The sequence below is a fragment of the Vicugna pacos genome, chromosome 28, assembly GCF_048564905.1.
Source record: "Vicugna pacos chromosome 28, VicPac4, whole genome shotgun sequence".
NCBI classification, from domain to species: domain Eukaryota; kingdom Metazoa; phylum Chordata; class Mammalia; order Artiodactyla; family Camelidae; genus Vicugna; species Vicugna pacos.
In genome coordinates, this window is record NC_133014.1 from 6,082,993 (window position 1) to 6,103,672 (window position 20,680).

The 20,680-nt window shown below is 51.4% G+C and overlaps 1 protein-coding gene across 2 annotated transcripts in view; it reads left to right on the forward strand.

The window, feature by feature from the left end:
* Nucleotides 1-20,680, forward strand: part of TBC1D8 (TBC1 domain family member 8) — a 95,602-nt gene that overhangs the window by 62,767 nt on the left and 12,155 nt on the right. For both annotated transcript variants that reach the window (XM_072951306.1, XM_072951307.1), the window contains 10 exons: nt 5,862-6,069; nt 7,389-7,583; nt 8,469-8,645; nt 10,009-10,159; nt 11,286-11,500; nt 12,375-12,492; nt 14,937-15,222; nt 15,958-16,087; nt 16,239-16,337; nt 16,889-16,957. In XM_072951306.1, coding sequence (XP_072807407.1) covers nt 5,862-6,069; nt 7,389-7,583; nt 8,469-8,645; nt 10,009-10,159; nt 11,286-11,500; nt 12,375-12,492; nt 14,937-15,222; nt 15,958-16,087; nt 16,239-16,337; nt 16,889-16,957 — 1,648 coding nt within the window. The remainder of the gene's footprint in view (nt 1-5,861; nt 6,070-7,388; nt 7,584-8,468; nt 8,646-10,008; nt 10,160-11,285; nt 11,501-12,374; nt 12,493-14,936; nt 15,223-15,957; nt 16,088-16,238; nt 16,338-16,888; nt 16,958-20,680) is intronic.

Here is a 20,680-nt window from a genome sequence, read left to right on the forward strand (position 1 = left end):
CAGCATGTTTGCGTGCAGATAGGTACGCGTGGGAACCACGTGGTTTTTGGGACAGGAGGCCGGCTGATAGCTCATGTGTTCTGGTCAGTCCCATGGGCGCTGGGATTTCAGCGGATTCTTCTCAAATTTCCTGATGTTCTGTCACGGCTCTACTTTCAGATGGGGCATTTGTAATTTCAGGGCAGAAATGAGGAAAGAAGGGGAAGACGGAAGGTTGGGAAAGTCATCCGTCGGGGGCGGGAACTCATCAGCATTGAGTCTTTTAGAAAGAGGCGAATTCCACAAGGCTGTCTGCCCCCTCACCCCCAAACCCTGGGAACTTTTAGAAACAGGTGGAGAGAAAGGGCAGAAAGGACCCCAGTGTTGGCCGGTGGTGGAGCTGCCTGGCCCGTGGGTGCCTGGGGCCCAGGATGGACGGCCGGGCCCGGTCCCCAGCATGTTTCACTCGTCACTGCCCTTTGAGTGAATTCCTCCAAGAGTGAAAGGCATGTCATTCCTGCTGGTTCCTGGCGGGTCCTCCCTGTAGCTTTCTGTCATGGCGACGGAGGCCTGTGGACATAAACAGGTAATGACTCAGTCAGCTTGACATCCTGCCAAGACAGCCCAGGTTTAGAGTTTAGGAAAACAGCTCTTCAGGCCGAGGGCACAGTCACAAGTGCTGGACTGCTCCCCCGGCCCCCTTTTGTTGATAGATTTTTACTTCCCTTCCCAGACAAGGGCTTCAGAAAGGTGCCCTTGGGGTCTGATTACAGATGAGTCATGACTCCTGCTCTCGTGGGACTTAGGGACGTGGAGCAGAGTGGGGCTGTCACCTCCAGGGGCAGCAGGGAGGAGGGAACGGGGCGCTGTCACTGGATCCGTCAGACAAATCAGGGCTGGTGGGACTTCACAGAGGACAGCCTGGACCAGGAATTCTTCAGGGGGGCAGCTCCAGAATCCAGAACGGCACGGGGGCCGAGGGCGGGGAGGGGACTTCTGGAGAGAGAATGGAGGGAGGGGACGAGGGATTAGATTGATTGGCTCTGACACTTCACACAGAAAACACCGATTGTGAGTTGTGAAGGATGGGGTGAGAAAAGTGTACGCAGCTATTTTAGGGGGGAGAGGGCGGAGAGGGATGGGCTTCACTGAGTCACAATGAAATAATAGCTTCATTTTTTGACTGGCTGAAAACGCGGGAGGAGACCAGCGCATGCAGTGCAGTGAGTGGACTGTTTCTCACGCTGTCAGTGACTTCTGTCAATGTCTGGTCAGTGTCTAGAGGGGAGCGTGGTGGCCCCGGGGGCTGACGCCCTCAGGGATGACCCCTGCTCCCTGTCGCCCGGCTGATCCCTAACTCTCCGGGCAGGCCTTTCCTGTTCTCTTTGTGCCCCCGCTGGGATGGCCAGGCTGGCATATATGGTGTTTTCGGACTTCGCCTGCTGGTTCCAGCGCAGAGCCCTCTCCCGAGGCACAGGCAGCCCTGAAGAGCCCAGCCCGCCTTCCAAGGGAAGGCCACGCCTCCCACCCTGCAGGCCCCCATGCTCCATGGTTGTGAGGGCTGCTGGCTCTCTCGGTAGGGGGGATGGAGAGCAGAGGACAGAGGCGGCGGCCTCTTCTCGGGTGGAAAAGCCTCATGCATGCGCACGGTGGTTGAGTCCTAGTCTGTCACAGTCCTGTGGTTGGATTTGCAAAGGAAATGGGAGGGCTGCCGAGTCCCCCTCGCACCTGGCTGCCTGTTGCCTGCGGGCCGGGCTGGCCTCATGTGCCCCGAGGTCCTGGGCTGCCGGGTGTTCTGTGCAGGGTGCCACGTGGTCATGTCATCCTTCATTTCCTTCGTGCTCTTAGGGGATCACAGGGGGAAGATGTTTTGCATAAACGCACACTGAGAAATGAATGCAGTGTTGTCTGCAGACTCGGGTGTGGAGGAACGGCATGTGTCTGTCCTGTTTCTAGAGCGCCAGCTCCTGGGAGTCCCCTGGGTTGGGAACGTGCGGGCGGGCACAGGACTGAGAGCCTCTGGAATCCCTGTGGGTTTCTTCACGAGGCAGCCTGGCTATGGAGACCCGAGGTCTTCTAGTAGGGCAGGAGAGGGGGCTCCAGGATGGGAAGTCTGCGCAGGCTGCCCCAGCCATCACTCAGCCTGAATCTGGGGAAGCATGTGGCCTCAGATCACTTTACGTCTCCTGACTCACAGTAGGTTTGTCTTTGTGGGACGGATGACACGGGGGAGGGGGAGTTGGCGTGTGAGGCCCGACGTGGTTCTTCCCCAAAAGGTCTATGAGGGGGAAGAGAGAGCACGACCCCTGTTTTGGATCCGTCTTTACCTAATCCAGGAGAGAGAAATCTCATTCTAGGTTTGCCGAGAAACAAAAGAACAACCTACCGCTTAATTTCTTGGGTCTGAGGTCTTAGGACCTAAATCTGAATTTTTAAAAGGTGTGCAGATGGCCTCGAATTTCCTGCATGGTTGTCATGTGCGTTTGCACACATTAATTTCGGCTTCAATAACAGCCTTGATGTCTGCTGCTCCGCAGGCTGGTCAGCCCGCATGGTTCCAGGTTCCTAAAACAGCATGTGTCCCAGTACGATGCTTGGTGGCCCCTCCCCCCGCTGCTCTGAGACGTCGCTGCCCCAGGGGCCCGGGCTCCGGCCTGCGCACCCCGGCATTGTGTGCGCTGTGGGTGGGAAGTGTTGATGGGGCTCCCAGGTTCGTCTCCATCCTCGTGGGCTTCTTCCGCCGTGGCTTCAGGCCTGGGATTAGCTGCCGCTTTCAGGATGTCCGGTTATGACCTGTGTCTGGCGTCATCAGCATGGAGGAAAAGCGGAGGTATTTACTGAGTGTTGGAAGGTCTGAAAGGCCAGTGGTGATCTGCGGGCTTTGTTTCTGATGCAGTTTAGAAAAAGGAGTTGGTATATTCGCCATCAAAGCCACCACCTGCTGGGAAACAGACCTCAAGGCTGGGGGCGGGGGGTTATGCGCCCCATTTCTCAAGTCCTATATTCATCTCTTTTACATTAGAAAGTTAAACATCATCTTCGACTCACATTTAAAGGTGGAGCTGGAAGAGGGCTTTCTAGTAGGGAGGAAGGAAGATAATTTGGGAAAGTCCCGCCCGCAGCTTGCCTTTTGGTAACTCGAGGTCAGTGGTCTCTGGCTACTGAATGTAGACAGACTCTCAGGGAAGCGACAGCAGCCTAGAAAGGAGAATGGACACTTTGTGCGGGGCTCACCCCAGCTGTGCCGAAGCCACGGAGAAGGGGGCTGAACTGGACTGATGGCCAAGGCAGCCTGTGCACTCAGTGGAGAAACATCTGCCTCAGACAACCAGACACCTTATCCTTAGTTTGCAGGGTCAGGCGGTGTAAATAGAAATGTAAGTCCTCCCACCCTCCCTGCAGCCCCACACAAGCTGTTGCCGTTCATGTGATGTGCCCTGTGTCCCCCCTGGAATGGCTTCAGCCGTCTCCCCAGGACGCAGGGCTGGGCTTCCCAGAAGGAAAAGACACCAGTTGAATTCAGTGACAGCTGGAACCACGTCTGTAAGATGCATACGGCGAGGAAGCTGGCCTCACTTCCATCAAAGGCAGCGGGACTGCATTCTTGGGGACAAGGAGTCCGGTTTTGCAGTGTAAATGGATGTAGTTCAGCCCTCTGGACTGGGGTGACCTTGAGGGACCTTGCCCTCCCTTCTCGTGGTGCACAAACTTCTAGGGTATTCATGGCCCTTCCCCATGTCCTCCCTGCTCCTCTCTGGAAGCAGCTCAGGCCCCTTTGGAAACAGCTGTCCATGTTTCGTATCAGGTATTTGAGGACCTGCAGCTTTTGGCCACAGTCACTGGCTACACCTCGACCTATAGAAGTTGTCTAATTTCTGTGCCCAGAGAGCTTTCTGGACAGGTATGTGCCTTCTCTTCGTGAGGGTTTGATAGTAAATTCCAGGGACTGCCGCGTCGCTGAATGATGTCGTTTGTGTGATGGCAGGACGTGAGAACCAGGGCGGATGGGCCTCGGGGTGGAAAGGACGCTTGGACCTGGTGCCAGGCTCCCATCGCAGGGGCTCCACGGCCAGGTCACATCTGGAGGGTCACTTGGGCTGCGGGGCAGAGACCTGAGTGCAGAGTTTAATATCTTGCATGAATCAACATTTGAAAAGTTGTCCTTTACCTCAAAGAAAATAGCTTAATGTTTTCTTAAATCTAATATATGGTCAGGCAGAAAATTTAAGCAGAATACAAGTGCAGAGCAGAAACCCCACTGTGCAGAAATAACCGCCGTGAACATCCAGGGAAAGTTGCTCCGTGTCAGCTTTCTGCAAATTGCATAGAGTTTATATAAATGGGATCATACCATAGATACTATTTCTAACCTGCATTTTCTCTTTTACAATCTTGTGGACATCATCTTACATTCACCAGGATTCCCTGAAGCAGAAAGTTGAGGTCTTGTTTCCATTTTACAGAGGTCAGCATGAGACGCCAAGTCTGGTCCAGGGTCACAGGAAGTGACGCCTGGAAGCCATGAGTTCGTATTTTTTCTGACTCTGAGCAAAGATACCTCTATCGGATACGCCTGGAATTCTTACTTAGTATGACAAAGACAAGTGTTTACTTTTGTTCATTGGAGTTTTCCCTCTGCCAGAATTGTGGGGTGTGACATAAATCCATCAGTATTTTTTAAATGTGATTTGGCTGCCTTGTTGCCGTATTGGGTTTTAGAGCCAAGAATCAGGGTATGGAGGGGGGGTCCCCTGGGGAGGGTCTCCCCCCGCTCACCACTGTGCTCAGTTGTCAGTGCTGATGTGACCAATGGGGCTTCTCTCCAGGAATTCTTTACTCGGATTCTTTTTTAAGATAACACAACTGGTGTTCACTGAGCACTCATAAATTTCTTAACCGCTTTTTTGAGATATAATTCACATACCATACAGCTCATCCTGAGAATACCAGTCAGTGGTTTTTTGCTGACAGAGTTATGCAGTCACCACGCCGTCTCTTTTAGAACATTTTCATCACCCTGAGAAGAAACCTGGTTCTCGTGAGCGGTCACTCCCCATTTCCCCCCTTCCCCTGGCGCTGAGCCGTCACTAATCTGTTTTCTGTCTTTACAGATTTGCCTGTTCCGGGAAGTGCATATAAATGGAATCAGGCAATAGGTAGTCTTCTGTATCTGGGTTCTTTCATTTAGTGTAACGTTTCAGGGTTCATCCACATTGTAATGTGAATTAGGACTTCATTCCTTTTTCTGGCTGAATGATGTCCCACTGGATGGGCACATCACATTTTGTTTATCCATTTATCAGGTGATGGACGTTTGAGTTGTCTCTGGTTTTTGACCATTACGAGTAACACTGCCATGAACACGCACATGCAGGTTTTTGAGTGGACGTATGTTTTCTGTTCTCGTGGTTAAATACCTGGGGGTGGACTCGCTGGGTCCTGTGTAGCTTCATGGTTCACCTTTTGAGGACCCTCCAGCCTGGCTTCTTAAGTGGCCCCACACATTTTGTATCACCGCCGGCTGTGTGAAGGTTCCAGTTCTCACCACCACTTGCTATTAGCTGACTTTCAGATACTGGATTCTTCTGCAGTTGTTTTGTGGTAATTCGCAGTGTTAAACCAGGAAGGAGGGCTAACTCTGGTCCGTGAGGTCGCTGCATCACCTCTGTGCAGAGGCAGCCCATGCTGCTCTGAGTTCTCGCCCCAAAGTTGGCCATGGAGTGGGGAGGGAGCCGCAGGGGTGCAGGCATGGGAAGTGGGGATCAGCACTTTCCCGTGTCCCCTTCAATATCAGGTTGTACCAGGGCGCTGAAAGCGTCTTCCTCTGTGATCTAGTGTGCTCAGTCATGTACCTGCATCTCTCTGTCTCCGCTCTGCACCAGGGACCTGGAAGCCAGGGCACAGAACGAGTTCTTCCGGGCCTTCTTCAGGCTGCCGAGGCGGGAGAAGCTGCATGCCGTCCTGGACTGCTCCCTCTGGACGCCTTTCAGTCGCTGTCACACCGCCGGGCGGATGTTCACCTCTGACAGTTACATCTGCTTTGCCAGCAAGGAGGATGGCTGCTGCAAAGTCATCCTCCCGCTCAGAGAGGTATTGAGCTGAGGTTGCTAAGCGACGGGACGCTGGAGGGGCTGCTCACACAGCGTCCGGCTGAGGATGGGCGGGCGTCCAGAGGGAGGCACGGCCTGAATCGGCCCATTGGGCCACGGCTTTTTCTCCTGTTGCTATGGCAAGCGGGGATTTGCATAGAAGTGAATGGTGAGAGCAGTGCACTCTGGCCTCCGCATTATTGATAAAGCTGTTATTAAGAAGCACATGCCTAGTGGTGAAAGCTTTGCCAGCAGCTCTTGTGGAGGAATCTTCCTCTTTCACCCACAAAAAGGGAAAAGAAAAAGGGCCCCCACAAAAAGCATCACCTTTTGGAAAGAAATGTCAACTTGCTTGGTTTTTATACCCCCTGGAACTTGATGTAAAAATTTAAAAAATATCGTTATTGTATGGATCATCTCCCTTCCAACTATAAAATTCCATAATTTTCTTCGTGGAAATGGAGTCTCCTTCCAGACCTGCCAAGGTCATCCTGTGGTTTTGGGCATGTCTGCTGGGACAGGACCCCAGCTCTGTCACACGTCAGGACTCCCAGCTTCTTGCTAAGCACGATTCAGAGAAACTCAGAGTTGTTGCATTTATGTGATCTCCTTACCTCTGTCTTCCTGCAGTAGGTGTCTTCATTTTACAAGTATCCTTCTTATGAATGGAGCAAGAAAGCCTGTAGTTGTCTTATATAATTATTATTTAAAGTTGTGGTAACATATACATAATAGAACATTTACCGTTTTAACCATTTTTAAGTGTATAGTTCCAGTGGCATGAAGTACATTCATATTCTTGTGCAGCCATCGCCAGAATTTTTCATCATCCCAAACTGAAACTGTCCCTGTTAAACAGCAGCTTCCCATCCCCCCAGCCTGACAACCATCATGTACTTTCCATCTCTTTGAATCTGACTCCTCTACGTCTCTCGTGTAGGTGAAATCTTACAGTATTTGCGCTTTTGTGACTGGCTTATTTCACTGAGCATAACGTCCCCAAGGTGAATCCATACTGTAGCATCTGTCCAAATATCCATCTCTTTTAAGGCTGAATCATATTCCATTGTACGTGTAGAGCAGGTTTTGTTTATCCCGTCATCCATCAAGGATGAATAGATAAAGCACTTGAGTTACTCCCACTTCGGGCTGTTGTGAGTATGCTGCATTACATACTTTTTAACTTTGCACCAGCTCCTTATGCAGTTCTTTGGTTTTGCCCTCTCTCGGGATATTTCCTGAATGTGCAGTTAAATGCCTGCCTCTCTGCTCTCTCACTGTAACTCTGCGTGTGTGATTTTTTTTTTTTTTTTGCAACAGGTAGTGAGCATCGAGAAGATGGAGGACACGAGTCTGCTGCCCAACCCCATCATTGTCAGCATCCGGAGCAAGATGGCCTTCCAGTTCATCGAGCTCAGGGACCGAGACAGCCTGGTGGAGAGCCTGCTCACGAGGCTGAAGCAGGTGCACGCCGACCACCCCGTGCGCTACGACACCTCACGGGATGAAGACATGGTATGGTCCTTGGAAACAGTGGGATTCTGTCCACTGAAAATCCCTTTTATTCAGCACCTCTAGGGCAGGGGTCTCCAAAGTGGAGTGCACTTAACAATGAGCCACTTGGCTATGAGAAAAATACGTTAGCAATGATTAGACCTGTGTGGCAGACAGTCTGGTATCATCTCTGATACACTGGGTGTCCTGAGTGCATGTAGCAGGGTTGGAGGGGTGAATTGAGCACACCCATGTGTCAGAGGGACTGACTGGCCACCCCCGATAGGTTGCAGGGTTTGATGGGGAATCAACCCACAGGTGAGCGGACAGACATGCTCTTTACTAGTTAGAGAGGTCAGACCCCCCGCCCCACGCCCCTCCCCAGTGGTGGAGTGGATGATGTCATTTGGGGCAGATGTATATTGCTGAAAGAGAACTTTTTACTGTCTTTAAGGTTGGACAGCTGTGAAATTAGACCTGGATCTGCTGGGCTAGTCCCTGTTATTTCACACCAGTCCCCTCCTTCTATCCCCTCCTTCTAGACCTGTGTCCACCCAAGTAGTGATGGGGACGAAAGGAGATGGTCTTTCAGTACTGGAGACCTGTTGTCTCGTGATGGTCAGTCCTCAGTTCTGGAAGCTGAGGAGGTGATAGGCCCTTCCCCGCCTCCACTTAGGGCCCTGCTCTGCCCTGTAAGCAGCCTGGGGTGGGGGGCGGGGGCTGGACCGTCTTCCTTCCTGAGGGTCCAATCTGTTGGGTCTGATGTTAGTCTGTTTATTCCTTGAGTCACAAACAGGCATCTTTAAGTTACGCTCATGCATCCAAAGGCAAAGCCAAGACTGTCCTGTAAGGACAGCAGTGATCTCTCTCGCTCACTTTTTGGGGTTTTTTTTCCTCCCCATGCAGACTTCGCCTGTGTTTCATTCAACAAGCATGTGCAGCGACCACAGGTTTGGGGGTCTTGAAATGGTGTCTTCTCAGAATAGCGAGGAAAGGGAGAAAGAGACGAGCCCACGGCTCCACCCCGAGGCCCTGGTCACTGCCCCGCGGCAGTCGGGCAGCCAGAGCCTGGACTCGAGAATGGTGGGTGGCTGGGCTCTGCCCGGGGAGCGTGGGCGGGGCTTCCCGCAGGGGGAGGGGAGGGGCGGGTGGGCGCAGGTTACCAGGCAACCCTGGGCGGGAGTGATGCGCCCCCATTTCCTCATTGGCAAAAAAGCGAAAGAGGTCGGCGGGGCCAGTTTGCTGAGCGCATCAGGGTGGGTGGAACGTCTCAGGGCGATGGCTCTCCCCACCTGCCCCTGAGTGGCAGCCGTCAGTCCTGTCCCTTGTGGGGTTTCGGGGTGTAGAACAAGCCTTCCTCCTTTTATCCAGTGGTGTCTGTGTGGCTTCCTGGTACAGAATTTCTCTTTTGGCCCCTGGCTGCCGTCTAGTCTGACCAAACTCAAGATACTTCTGTTGCATCTACTGATAGTTTTCCCCTTGGTAGCGAGAGTCTGAGGGCAGTGCATGCACGTAAATAGAGTGGAAATTGTGCTTTGAAACGGTGTCCTCGCAGAAGCTGTGTGGCGACCACGAGTACCAGGGTGGCCGTGAATGGTATTACTGCCCCTTGGCTGCTTAATGGCTTATGTATCACGGATCATTAGCTTTATTCTTTCAGAACCGAGCCTTCTCACGTGCTTTACAGAGATGCCCGATTAACGCTTGTTGACTGAGCACCTAAGAATACTGAACTTATGTGTAAACGTCTCCCATTCCGGGAGGTACAGATAATTAAAAGCGTATATTCCTAGTACCTCCATTAAAAAGTAATAAAAGAAAATAGAACCAAAATATTTTTTAAAAGCATATATAAACATGATTTAAAAGGCACAAAAAAATTCCTGCCATCTTAAAAATTTTAAAAATCCATAATTTTCAAGGATTTTCAGTTGCCTAGAGAAGTTGTATCTTTTTCAACTCTGCAGATGAGGACAATGTAATATTTTCGGGTTTCAGTTTTTCCCTGGCTGTCAGAAAGTTCAAGGGAAGTCATGAGAGCCCCTGCTCCCCTCTGCCCTCTGAGCTGACCTGTGTTTCAGCAGTTAACTCGGTGTCAGCATCCTGAGACGCTTCCCCCAGTGATCCCACTCCCACCCCGCCTGCCCACCTGCTTTGGTCTACGTTAGATTAGTGTTTGGACGAACTTATTCTCACTGTCATCTTTGCCAAGGAAATGGCATTTTATTTGTGTAAACGCTCCCACTGGGCTCTGAACTCCTGAAGGGCTGGCACTCTTTACATCCTCTGTGCCTGGCAGATATTCAGAAAGACTTGTGAGCGAATTGCCCATCACAGCAGGCTCCTCTGTCTGCGGAGGGGACATCCCCCCATTATGGGCTGTGGGTGGGCGTTGGCGGAAGGTGCGGACAAGCTTCTTTGTACATAAACGTGTTTCTATTTCCAGTCCAGGGAACAGATCAAAATCAGCCTGTGGAATGATCACTTTGTGGAATACGGCAGGACCGTCTGCATGTTTCGCACGGAGAAGATCCGGAAGTTGGTGGCTATGGGGATCCCTGAATCTCTACGGGGCAAACTCTGGCTCCTTTTCTCAGGTGAGTGTTACTCCAGTGTCTTCAGGCCAACTCTTACTTCTGGAGCAGACACAGGACAGGGGCCCCTGTCCAGGCAGGGGGGTGTGTGTGTGTGCATGCAGACCAGTCATCTCTGCCGAGGACCTCAGGCCCTTCATGTGTTCGCTGTGGGGCCCTGGGCAGGTTGCCCAAGACCTCTGGGCTGCGGTGTCCTTGGTTGGTGTCGGGTCTGGCTGAAGCGATCGCCTCTCCTTGAGTAGTGACTCAAGGCGTCTCTACGTGGTCCTCAGAATGCTGTTCGGGATGCCCTGGATGTGAAGGGTTTTTCTAGGACAGCCGTCGGTGTGGGTGCTGCCTGTGACACGTGGATGCCACCATGATGCGTATCGGGGATGATGGGAATCACAGTCACAGGAGAGTGGGGGTGGGTGTTACACGAAACCCGATCAGAATGGAGCGCCCAGCCAGGTGGGCAGAGATGCAGCTGGGCCTCTCCCGCTCCCCTCTGCTCTGCCAGGACCTCCCTGCGTGGGGCCCGCATTGATCTGGAGCCCCACCTGCCCAGCCCCAGGAGGGGACAGTGGCTGGACCACAGGTGCCCCATGGCGGTCCGGGGGGTTGGCTGAGCTCGGCTTCCCGCACACGAGGAACCCAGCCTTCAGGGTTTCCTGCTGGCAGCTTGTTGGCTCCTTGGTAACTGCCAGCATCACTTAATCATGACTGTGCCTTCTCTTGTGCTCCACACAGAGTGCTCCAGTTTCTTGTTTAAGAAATGCATGAAAATTGTGTGCGTGAGTATGCATGTCAGTATACAGACGGAAACGTTGTGTACACGTGTGTGTATGTACACACACGCGGGTACTTCTGTCACTAGGGAATATGACTTATTAACAGCATATTAATAAAGCCATTTCCAGTATGAACCCTTTCCCTTCCCTGTAGGTTGGTCCTAGAAAAGCCATGTTCTGTATCTTTTTGGTTTGTTTTTAGCAGAAATGAAGTTCCTTTTGGCTGTGTGTGGTCTCAGTATTTTATGTCCCTCAAGTAACAAGACCTCACTGGGGTCCTGTGACAGGACAGGCCCCGCCCCCACGTCGTCACTCTCCAGGTGATCAGTCCCCCTTGAAGCGTTACTTTTAATCGTCAGATGCCGTCACCGACCTGGCTGCGCATCCCGGTTACTATGGTAACCTGGTGGAGGAGTCCATGGGAAGGTGCTGCCTGGTGACAGAGGAGATCGAGCGCGACCTGCACCGCTCCTTGCCGGAGCACCCCGCCTTCCAGAACGAGACAGGAATCGCTGCTTTGAGGAGAGTCCTGACGGCCTATGCCCACCGGAACCCCAAGATCGGGTACTGCCAGGTGAGCCGGGCACTGCAGAGTGGAGGCCACGGCTCCTGTCCCGGCCGCTGTCCCAGGCTGACCACACCGACTCTGGGGGCTGAGTTCCCGGCTGTCGGTACCGGGGACAGTTGGTGAGGGAGATGAGCCTCGTGTAGTCAGACAGGCTGACGGGGTGGAGGAGCCACGGCGCCCGGAGCCCAGGTCAGGCCTCTGTCCGCAGGAGGCCGTTCAGCCTTCACAGCCTCCCGGCCTCCACTGCAGTGCATCTTTAGATAAAGCTGCCATGGCGCTTTCTCCCTCCAGACTGCACCCAAGTCATAGGGGTCATTTTAAAAACGGCAGTGCTGTTGGGGGAGGAGAAGGATGCCCGGGGCGGATCACTGCCCTTCAGGAAACACGAGTGGAGGAAAGGCCTCCCCCCAGGGTCCCTGAGTCACTGAGGAGGGCTGCTCGGGCTGCTCAGGGACCAGGCACAGAATCAGTCCCCAGCACGAAACTGGGCCAGAGAAGCTCCTGACATTAAAAGCCGTAAGATACTAAGCTTTGCTTCCTGTGAATGAGCAAAATCAGTGGGTGCATGAAGCTGTGTGTGTGTGTCTGAACATGGAAATAGAGATCACTGGGTCGGATCTGAGCCTGCGTTTGCTCTGCAGCTCAGCCCAGCGTTGCTCCATGGGGAGAGGAACAGAGCGGTGGCAGATGGCTCAGCTGTGGGTGTCTGGCGAGGACCACGTGGGTTCCTTGGTCACCGCAGCTCAGGGTGTGGTCGGATCGCTCCTCTGCGCAGTTGGGACTTTTGGGGGTCACTCGGGCTTGCGTGTTCTTTAATGTCTCCGTGGCACTGCACACGCGGTCTGGTCAGTGGCCATCCCCACCCTGTGACCCCTCGCAGTCCATGAACATCCTGACCTCCGTGCTGCTGCTGTACGCCAAGGAGGAGGAGGCCTTCTGGTTGCTGGTTGCCGTGTGTGAGCGGATGCTGCCCGACTACTTCAACCACCGGGTCATCGGTAACTGCCTCCTTCCGCCCGCTCGGGCCCTGGGGGGTGGTGACGGGCCGAGGCAAAGACATTTATCACCAGTCCTGGTTACGAAGTCCCCTGTGCCCTCTCAGCTAGTCTCTGCATGAATACTGCTGGCTCTTGAATTTGTAAAACTAGCTGGTGTGATTCTCTGTGCAGTTTCGGTAGGAGGTGGAGTGTGGTAACCTGACTGCTCTCTTGCCGTGAACACTTAGAGATTTCGGCTAAAGAACAAACAAATGATTTTACGTGGAGAGCTGAACTTAAAGGAGGAAAGAAAAATTCCTAGGCTCACAAAGCAAGTCGAAAAGTGAAAACCAAACAGGTTTCTCACTGATGCTGAGGCCTGGAAAGGGAGGGGCTCTTGCTCGTGGCACCCAGGGATTCGGGCAGACAGGAGAGGCTGGGCGAGAGCCGTGCTGGAGGCTCTCGAGGCCCCACGTAAGGGGCAGGCATGGAAAACCGCTCGCTCACTCGGGTTGGTGGGGGCGGCCCGGGCTCTGGGCAGACCTGTGTGTGACCCTCAGTGCTCCAGCGCTCAGGGCCGCTGTCCTTCGTGGGGCTGAGATTTGAATTTGCACCATCTCTGTGGTCCAGCAACCTCCTCGTGGAGAAAATGACACAAAAATTGCTTTGGCCTGGTAATACTCTTAGGGACACTGTTTAGCAATCCAGAATGACAGATGGAGGTGGCTGAAAATTAGGCTGGAAGTAGTGGGAACAGAAACAAAAGAACCAATTTGAGACCGAATTTGGCAGAGGACTGAATGTAGGGGCAAGGCGGGAGGAGCTGCTTGAAGGCTGAGATGTAAGAAGCGAGGGGGTGTGATGCCCACTGGGAGTGAGGGGGTGGGGAGGGCACTGGCTGGGAAGGAGGTGGCCTTTTGGTGGCCTGTGTCTTCCCTGGCCCCTTTCGTGTGCCTAGGGGCTTACTTGGTTTGCTTCCTTTTTCACTTCATATTGTGGGAGGCATTTAACGTTGTACAGAGCAGCACGGAGGAACCAGAACGTCGTGGCCACCGGGAGGTATGCTGTCCAGGCCATCGTTGGGTGATGAGTGTCACTGTGGGACAGCTGGTACTCAGCAGTGACCAGCAGACCCTCCATGATAATGTGACCACCACCCCCAGTACAGGGTGAACATTTGGACCATAACCATAAATGACAAAGGTCCCTTCTGCCTCTTCCCTGCCACACACAACACTTAGTACTGACTTCTGTCACCACAGATGAATTTGGCCTGGCTTTCTTTGCTTCACACCATGTTGTTGGTGTATCACTCATTTGTCCCTTTTTAATGGCTGAGTAGTATTTCACTGTTCATACCATGATTCATTCATCTAGTCCCCTGTTGATAGACATTTGAGTTGTTTCCAATTTCTTATTCTTCTAAGTGAAGTTGCAGTGAACATTCATATGTAAGTCTTTTTGGAATATACGTTGTCAGTTTTTGTAGTATTTACCCAGGAGTAGAATTGCTGCGTCAAAGTTAGGTATGTGTTTAACTTTATAAGAAACGGTCAGTTTTCCAAAGTGGACGGGAATGTAATCATGGAATCTCACACCAGCAGTGAACGGGAGTTCCAGTTGCTCCACATCCCTGGACACACTTGGAATTGTCTGTCTGTTTAATTTTAGCCATTCTAGTGGGGAAGAGATGGTATGTCACGATGGTTTTAATTTGTATTTCTCTGATGGTTGTTAAGGATGTTGAACGTATTTTTCCATGTTTACTGGCCACTTGTTTATCATGACTTGTGAAGTGTCTATTCAGATCTGCCTATTTTTTAAAAAAATTTGGTTATTGACCTCTTATTACTAATTTGCATCAGTTCTTTGTTTTGATTACAAAACCTTCGTCAGGTGAACGTAGGGCAAATATTTTCTCTTGAGTTTGTGTTTTCATTTTGTTAATGGGGTCTTTTGAATGACACATCTTTAACTTCGGTTTAGTCCAATTAGTCTTTTCTATGGCTAATGCTTTTTGTGTCCTAAGAAATTTTGCCTTTTTTCCTATATTGTCTTTTAGATGTTTTATAGCATTAGCTTTTATTTATTTTTTATTTCAGTGGAGGTACTGGGGATTGAACCCAGGATGTCCTGCATGCTAAACACGTGTTCTACCACTGAGCTATACCCTCCCTCTGTGTTAGCTTTTGTAGTTAAGTCCAGGGCACATTGCAAATGTATTTTTCTGTACGGTGTGAGGTAGGAGTCAAGGTTCTTTTTCTTTCCACCATATGATATCCACTCGATTCAGCACCATTTTTTGCAAATGTTATTCTTCCCCCACCAAATTACCTTGGCCAGAACCTCAGAAATCAATGAACTGAGTGTGAGTCAAATTCCGTTGCGGTGTCCCGCTAACCTCAGACTTGAGAGAGTGTGAGCCGCCCCCTCCCCAGCACGTCTCCGTGGCCTCCCTTCCCCAGGGGCCCAGGTGGACCAGTCTGTCTTCGAGGAGCTGATCAGGGAGCAGCTCCCCGAGCTGGCGGAGCACATGAAGGACCTCTCGGCCCTGGCGTCCATCTCCCTGTCCTGGTTCCTGACCCTGTTCCTCAGCATCATGCCCCTGGAGAGTGCGGTGAATGTGGTCGACTGCTTCTTCTACGACGGCATTAAGGCCATCTTCCAGCTGGGGCTGGCCGTGCTGGAGGCCAACGCCCAGGGCCTGTGCGGCAGCAGGGACGACGGCCAGGCCTTGATGGTCCTCAGCAGGTGGGTGAAGGGGCCGCAGCCGAGCTCGGGCGGACAGATGGCAGGACGAGGCAGCGGGGCTGTCCTGGTGGGAGTTTCCTTCTGCTCTGCTGCTGTCACCCTTTGGTCCCCCTGTTGCTCATGTGTGGTGAGGGGTGCCGTCTTCCCTGGCTCTTCTCGGCCAGGGGAGAGGGGGACAGGAAGGCATGGGCATCAGTGTCTCCCTCTGAGCAGATTCAAGTGTCTTGAATCAATATGGACTCATTGTGGCCTTGAATGGGGACGGGCAGGTGGGTGCCGGGCAGTGGTGGCCTCAGGCAGCCAGCTGGAAGTTTCAGATGTTCTGTGTGTAGGGCTGGTGTGTTGCAGTGAAAGCAGGTCCCCCTAGGCTGAGGACTGGAGCCTGGGTCTCTTGGAGCTGAGGGCAAGTTGGATGACAGATGACAAGTTCCTCTTCAGAATATGGTGGAAGCTTAAAAGTGCAGTGTGCTCAGAACTTTGTATTTATGTCCCTGGAGAGTCACAGAGCCTTGGACACCTCCCCATGGTGCCCAGATTGCCAAGTCTGGCTGGACAGATGTCTCTCCTTTTCTCTAAAATGAGCATCGTGGTTGCAGCCTGGCCCTCTGCCCAGTGTTTGGGGCCAGACGGGCTGGTTTGAAGGGGGTGCCACGTGTCCAGGGGCCCCCGAGCAGGTGGCATTGCTGTGTTGGGCCCAAGGAGGTAACCCTCTGCTCTTCTGGCGGGTGTGCCCAGGTTTCTGGATCACATTAAGAACGAGGACAGCCCTGGACCTCCAGTCAGCAGCCACCATGCCTTTTTCTCCGACGACCAGGAGCCCTGTCCTGTGACTGACATCGCCGACCTGATCCGCGACTCCTACGAGGTACCCGGGCCCCATCCCTGCTCCCTGCCCTGCTCCTGAAGCGTCTCGGGAGATGGACTTCCAGGGAGGGGTCCCCAGGCTCCTCCGTGTTTTCCTGTGTCTGGATGCAAAAAGGGGCTCTGTGAGTGACAGATCCCTTCCGTCCCTGCAGAAGTTTGGAGACCAGTCTGTGGCTCAGATCGAGCACATGCGCTGCAGACATCGGATCAGGGTTCTCCAGGGCCACGAAGAGACCACGAAGCAGAACGTGGTGAGTAGAGGCCGCCTCCGAACCGCTGCCCTTGGCAGTGAGGTGCTGACCTGGGCTGGGCCCCCTGCTGGTCTCCTGACAGGAGAGCGCCAGCTTTTTTTTTTTTTTTTTTTTTTGCATCGCATTGACGACTTGATGATGTGACCTGCTGTAGAAAGAGCATGGGTTTAGTTTCAGTCAGATGGTGAGCCTCTGGACCTGGGTCTCCCCAGTTGTACAGTGAGGATCGCCATCCCCACCGGACGGGGGGATGGTTCTCCGGGAGGAAGTCCCTGCCCGAGCTCTCGCTGTGCCTGCGTCTGCTTCCATTGGGAGTCAGACGTTAGTCCTGAGTCAGGATGTGTGCATCAGAAAGGCTGAGGATGCACACCTGAGAAAGCTGCCAGAAGGCGATCTTTGTGCCAGGAACAGACTCTGCTCCGGGCGCTAGGAGCCCCCCACCCCAGGAGGGAAGCTGGCGGCCGGGCCCCACACCAGCAGGAAGCGCCCCGGGCCCTCTGATCCTGGCACGGCGGGCGGAGAATTCACCCCCTGCGGCTTGTTCTCTCCAGCTCCGTGTTGTCATCCCAGAGGTGTCAGTTCTTCCAGAAGACCTAGAGGAACTCTACGATTTATTCAAGGTAGGAAGGCTGGGGGGCTGGGGGAGTGCTGGGCCCCAGGCCTGGCCTGCCAGGGCGCTCGGTGCTGGCCACCCGCCCTTCGCTGCTCTGCGCCGCGTCCCCAGTCGACAGCGGACGGATCAGTGACCCTGACTGAAACCCACCTTAATTACTCATAACCCCGCCCCGTATCACGTGTATATGTGGTTTTGCATTTGTGTGGCTGGTGTGCGTGCTGGTTTATGTTGTCTTTTCCCTTGACGCTGTTACTGACATGTTTTCATGTTGCCATATGATCTTACTCATTTTTAAATAACTTTAAAACCTGTCCTGTTGGTGATACCTAATGTACTCAGCTGTGTTTCTATATTCGGATATTCAGGTGGATAACCAGGCCTTGCTACTTATAAATCACCCTGGCAAGAACGTTTCGCAAGTGCCTTCCTAGAAACTGTCTTGCTTGAAACAGTAAACAAACCTGGGGAAGAGAGGCAGCCAGTTAACCCTCTCCTGACAGCCCGGCTGGGGGGGGGGGACACCCAGTTGCAGAGAGAAGTCCCACGTGCCACGGAGGAGTCCGGCCTCCAGGGCTCTTCTGCGCTCAGATCGCCACCAACTTGGAACAGTCCTGAGCAGCACTCAGGTTTTGCGCGGAGCCTCAGATGTTGTCCGAACCCTTCGTGTGGCGGCGTGGTCCCTCCCCCCGTGGTCACTGACGTGGGTCCCTGGCTTAGTCGATCCCAGGCACTCCTCACTCCTAACAAGCAGGATGCGAGGGGAGGGTTCCTCAGGCCGTGCCTGCTGTAAACGTCACCTGTTTTCAAGTTTTATAGTTTCCTCTGCCGCATGGAGAGAAAATACAAAGTCAAAGGTGACTTGGGGTCCCACGCCGCTACCTCTCTGACTTTCCGTGAGGAAAAACAGGGAGAGCTAGAAACACGGAAGCAGGTTAAACAGCTGTGCTGCTCGGCACAGAAAGGCTGTCACCTCCTGAGGGCTGGCTGTTCTCAATTTGAGAGAAAGAGATACGTCACAGATCTGAATTTATACAACAAGTTAATAATAAAAATAAACTTCATTAAGCACTGACCCTCTCGTTAATCTTTCACGCAGAGAGCATTTAAAGAAGACCGCCAGAGCTATTTCCTGTTTCCTGTTTCTGTCCAGTGAGTGATGTGAGTGAGAGTGATTCTCACATTTGTAGTTAGCCTTTCCTTTGTGTAGGGCTAACTACAAACACAAACTTAAACTATAAATACAAGGCAGCTTTTGAAGTATACTTCCAAAGAAAATTCCAGTAAGAGAGCACTGCAGTCACGGTGTCTAGTTCCATCGTACAACCCGGGGCGCCTCCTCTACGCCCCGAGTCACCCTCACGTCCCACAGGACGGCCCCTCGGACTGCCCTCCCTCCCGCACGCTCCAGACCTTCTCTGACTTTGCTTGGCTCTCGCAGCCTGACCTCGTATGTTGGAAAGCTTGTGTACCGTGGGCTGCCGTCTTCCCGCATTGGGTTCTGCACGCACCTCTTGTCTTTTGAATCAGAAGTTCATTTTCTCAAGGGAAAGGGCCACAGAGAGATGCCTTTATGCTGTTTTATAACTGTGTGATAGGTTCTTAATAAGGAGTCCGTTCCTTAGCATCACTGCATCCTTCCCTAAGCGGGGACTGCAGCGGCATGACCCTCCTCTGTGAGAACAAGAGAAGTCGGCTCTGACTGTCTTCTTTACATATTTCTTCCTATGAGAGGTGAACATTGTGTACTTAGTGAAGTCGATGTGATTGTTAATTTAAAGCAATCTTCCATCAGCTTTATTGAGATATAACTGATCTTCAGCACTAAGTTGAAGGTGTACAGCGTAATGACTTCACTTACATTTACTGCAAAACCATCCACAGCAAGTTTAGTTAACATCCCTTATGTCACAGAGATACCAAAAAAAAGCAGGGGTGGGGGATGGTTTTTTCCTTGGGATGAGCACTTAATTTAGGATCTGCTTTTTTAGGAGCTTTCAAACAGACCACACAGCAGTGTTCACTAACTCTGGTCGTGTTGTACCTAGCACTCCAGTACTTCTTTATTTTGTAACTGGGAGTTTGTACCTTCTGACCACCTTCATCCAATTCTACAAACCACCCCCACCTCCAGCCTCTGGTAACCACAAATCTGATCTCTTTTTCTACGGCCTTAGGTTGGTTGGTTTGCTATTATTTTTTTAGTTTCCACATGTAAGTGAGATCGTATTAGGTTTTTCTTTCTCTGACCGACTTCTTTCACTTAGCACAGTGCCCTCAAGGTCCGTCCTGGTTATAAAGCAATCTTTTAAATTACATAGATGAGATTTGTGACGTCTGTCCCTTATTCTCCCAAATTGGAAACAGCTTCATTGATGCCACCTCTCCAAGTAAGACGGGAACAATATGATACATCCTTGGTGCCAGAGGCTATTGCTAGAGACACCTGAAAAACCCAGGACCTGAAACAGGGTCTTACAGACCCCATAAGTGCGTTCTTGTTAATGATCAGCTAAACGCATTCACCACTGTTGGATTATCAGGCCCTAGAAAGCATTTGGTTTCTTTTAATATTACTTTGCTTGCTTCCATGCTCTGGTTAAGACTTTTATTTTTGAAATTTAATTAAAAAACACGAAACAAAACAAATATAAAATTATACCTATTTGCACCCTTAAAAAATAACTTAGAAGTAAAATTGAAAGGGCCTTATCTTGTCTGCACCTACAGTCCCACCTTGTGAAGTAGTTACTGTTAACAATATGGGGAGTATCTCTCCTGATTTTTCCTCTTACACGATGTCTCTCTGTGCACACACACGTGCAACATGCTCTTACTCTTTTTTTCCACAATAAGAGTGAGGCTGTGCTATGCGTAATGGCCTGAAATTGTTGTCATGGACGTTTTTCTAGACTGAATGTCTGCAGACTTTTCTCACTCTTTTTTAGTGGCTGCACAGTTTGATTGTAGGGCTGAACCATAATTTTTAAATTATTTACCTCTTGAGGGACGTTTATCTTGTTTCCGATTCTTTTTGCTGCTTTATAAACGGTGCTGTCCTGAGCATCCTTGGGCCTTTATCTGGACACCTGGGCTGCTGTGTAGGAACCAGATTTCAGTCACTATTGCTAACGTGTTTTAGACTTTTCAGATTTCATTTCCACTGATGATGTCTAAGAGTGTTTGTGTCCTGTATTCCACACTCACCCAGCATTTCATATTATGGATCTTTAAAATTTTTGCTAGTCTTGTAGGAAATTGTATTTCATTTTAACTTAAATTCGTTTCCTCATTAGAGAGGTTGAGTACCCTGTTGTGAGTTTACTGGCTAATTGTGTATTTCCTTGTATCACCTCTTCATGTCCTTTGCCTCTTTTTTACACTGGTCTGTTTTTCTGTCGGATTCTGTGTAAACTGGGTGTGTTAGTTCTTGGACTTTATAACTGTTTTCTTCTGGGCAGGATCCTAAGGGCCTCTCGCTTCCCAGGATGTACAAATATACATGGAAATTCACAGTGTGTCTCAGGTTTTGAGGAATGGGAATTTATTAGACCTTTGTTTCACCCTTAAAAGTTCTTGTGGTACTTTTCATGATTCTGCAAGGGCTATTTAAAGAACATGGCCGTGTATAATATGCAGTAAAATTATAAATGGCATTTTGGTTTCCATCCAAGGATAGGCACTTGCATTTTGCAGCATCTGCATTGTGTCTGTGCCATTCTTATGGGCA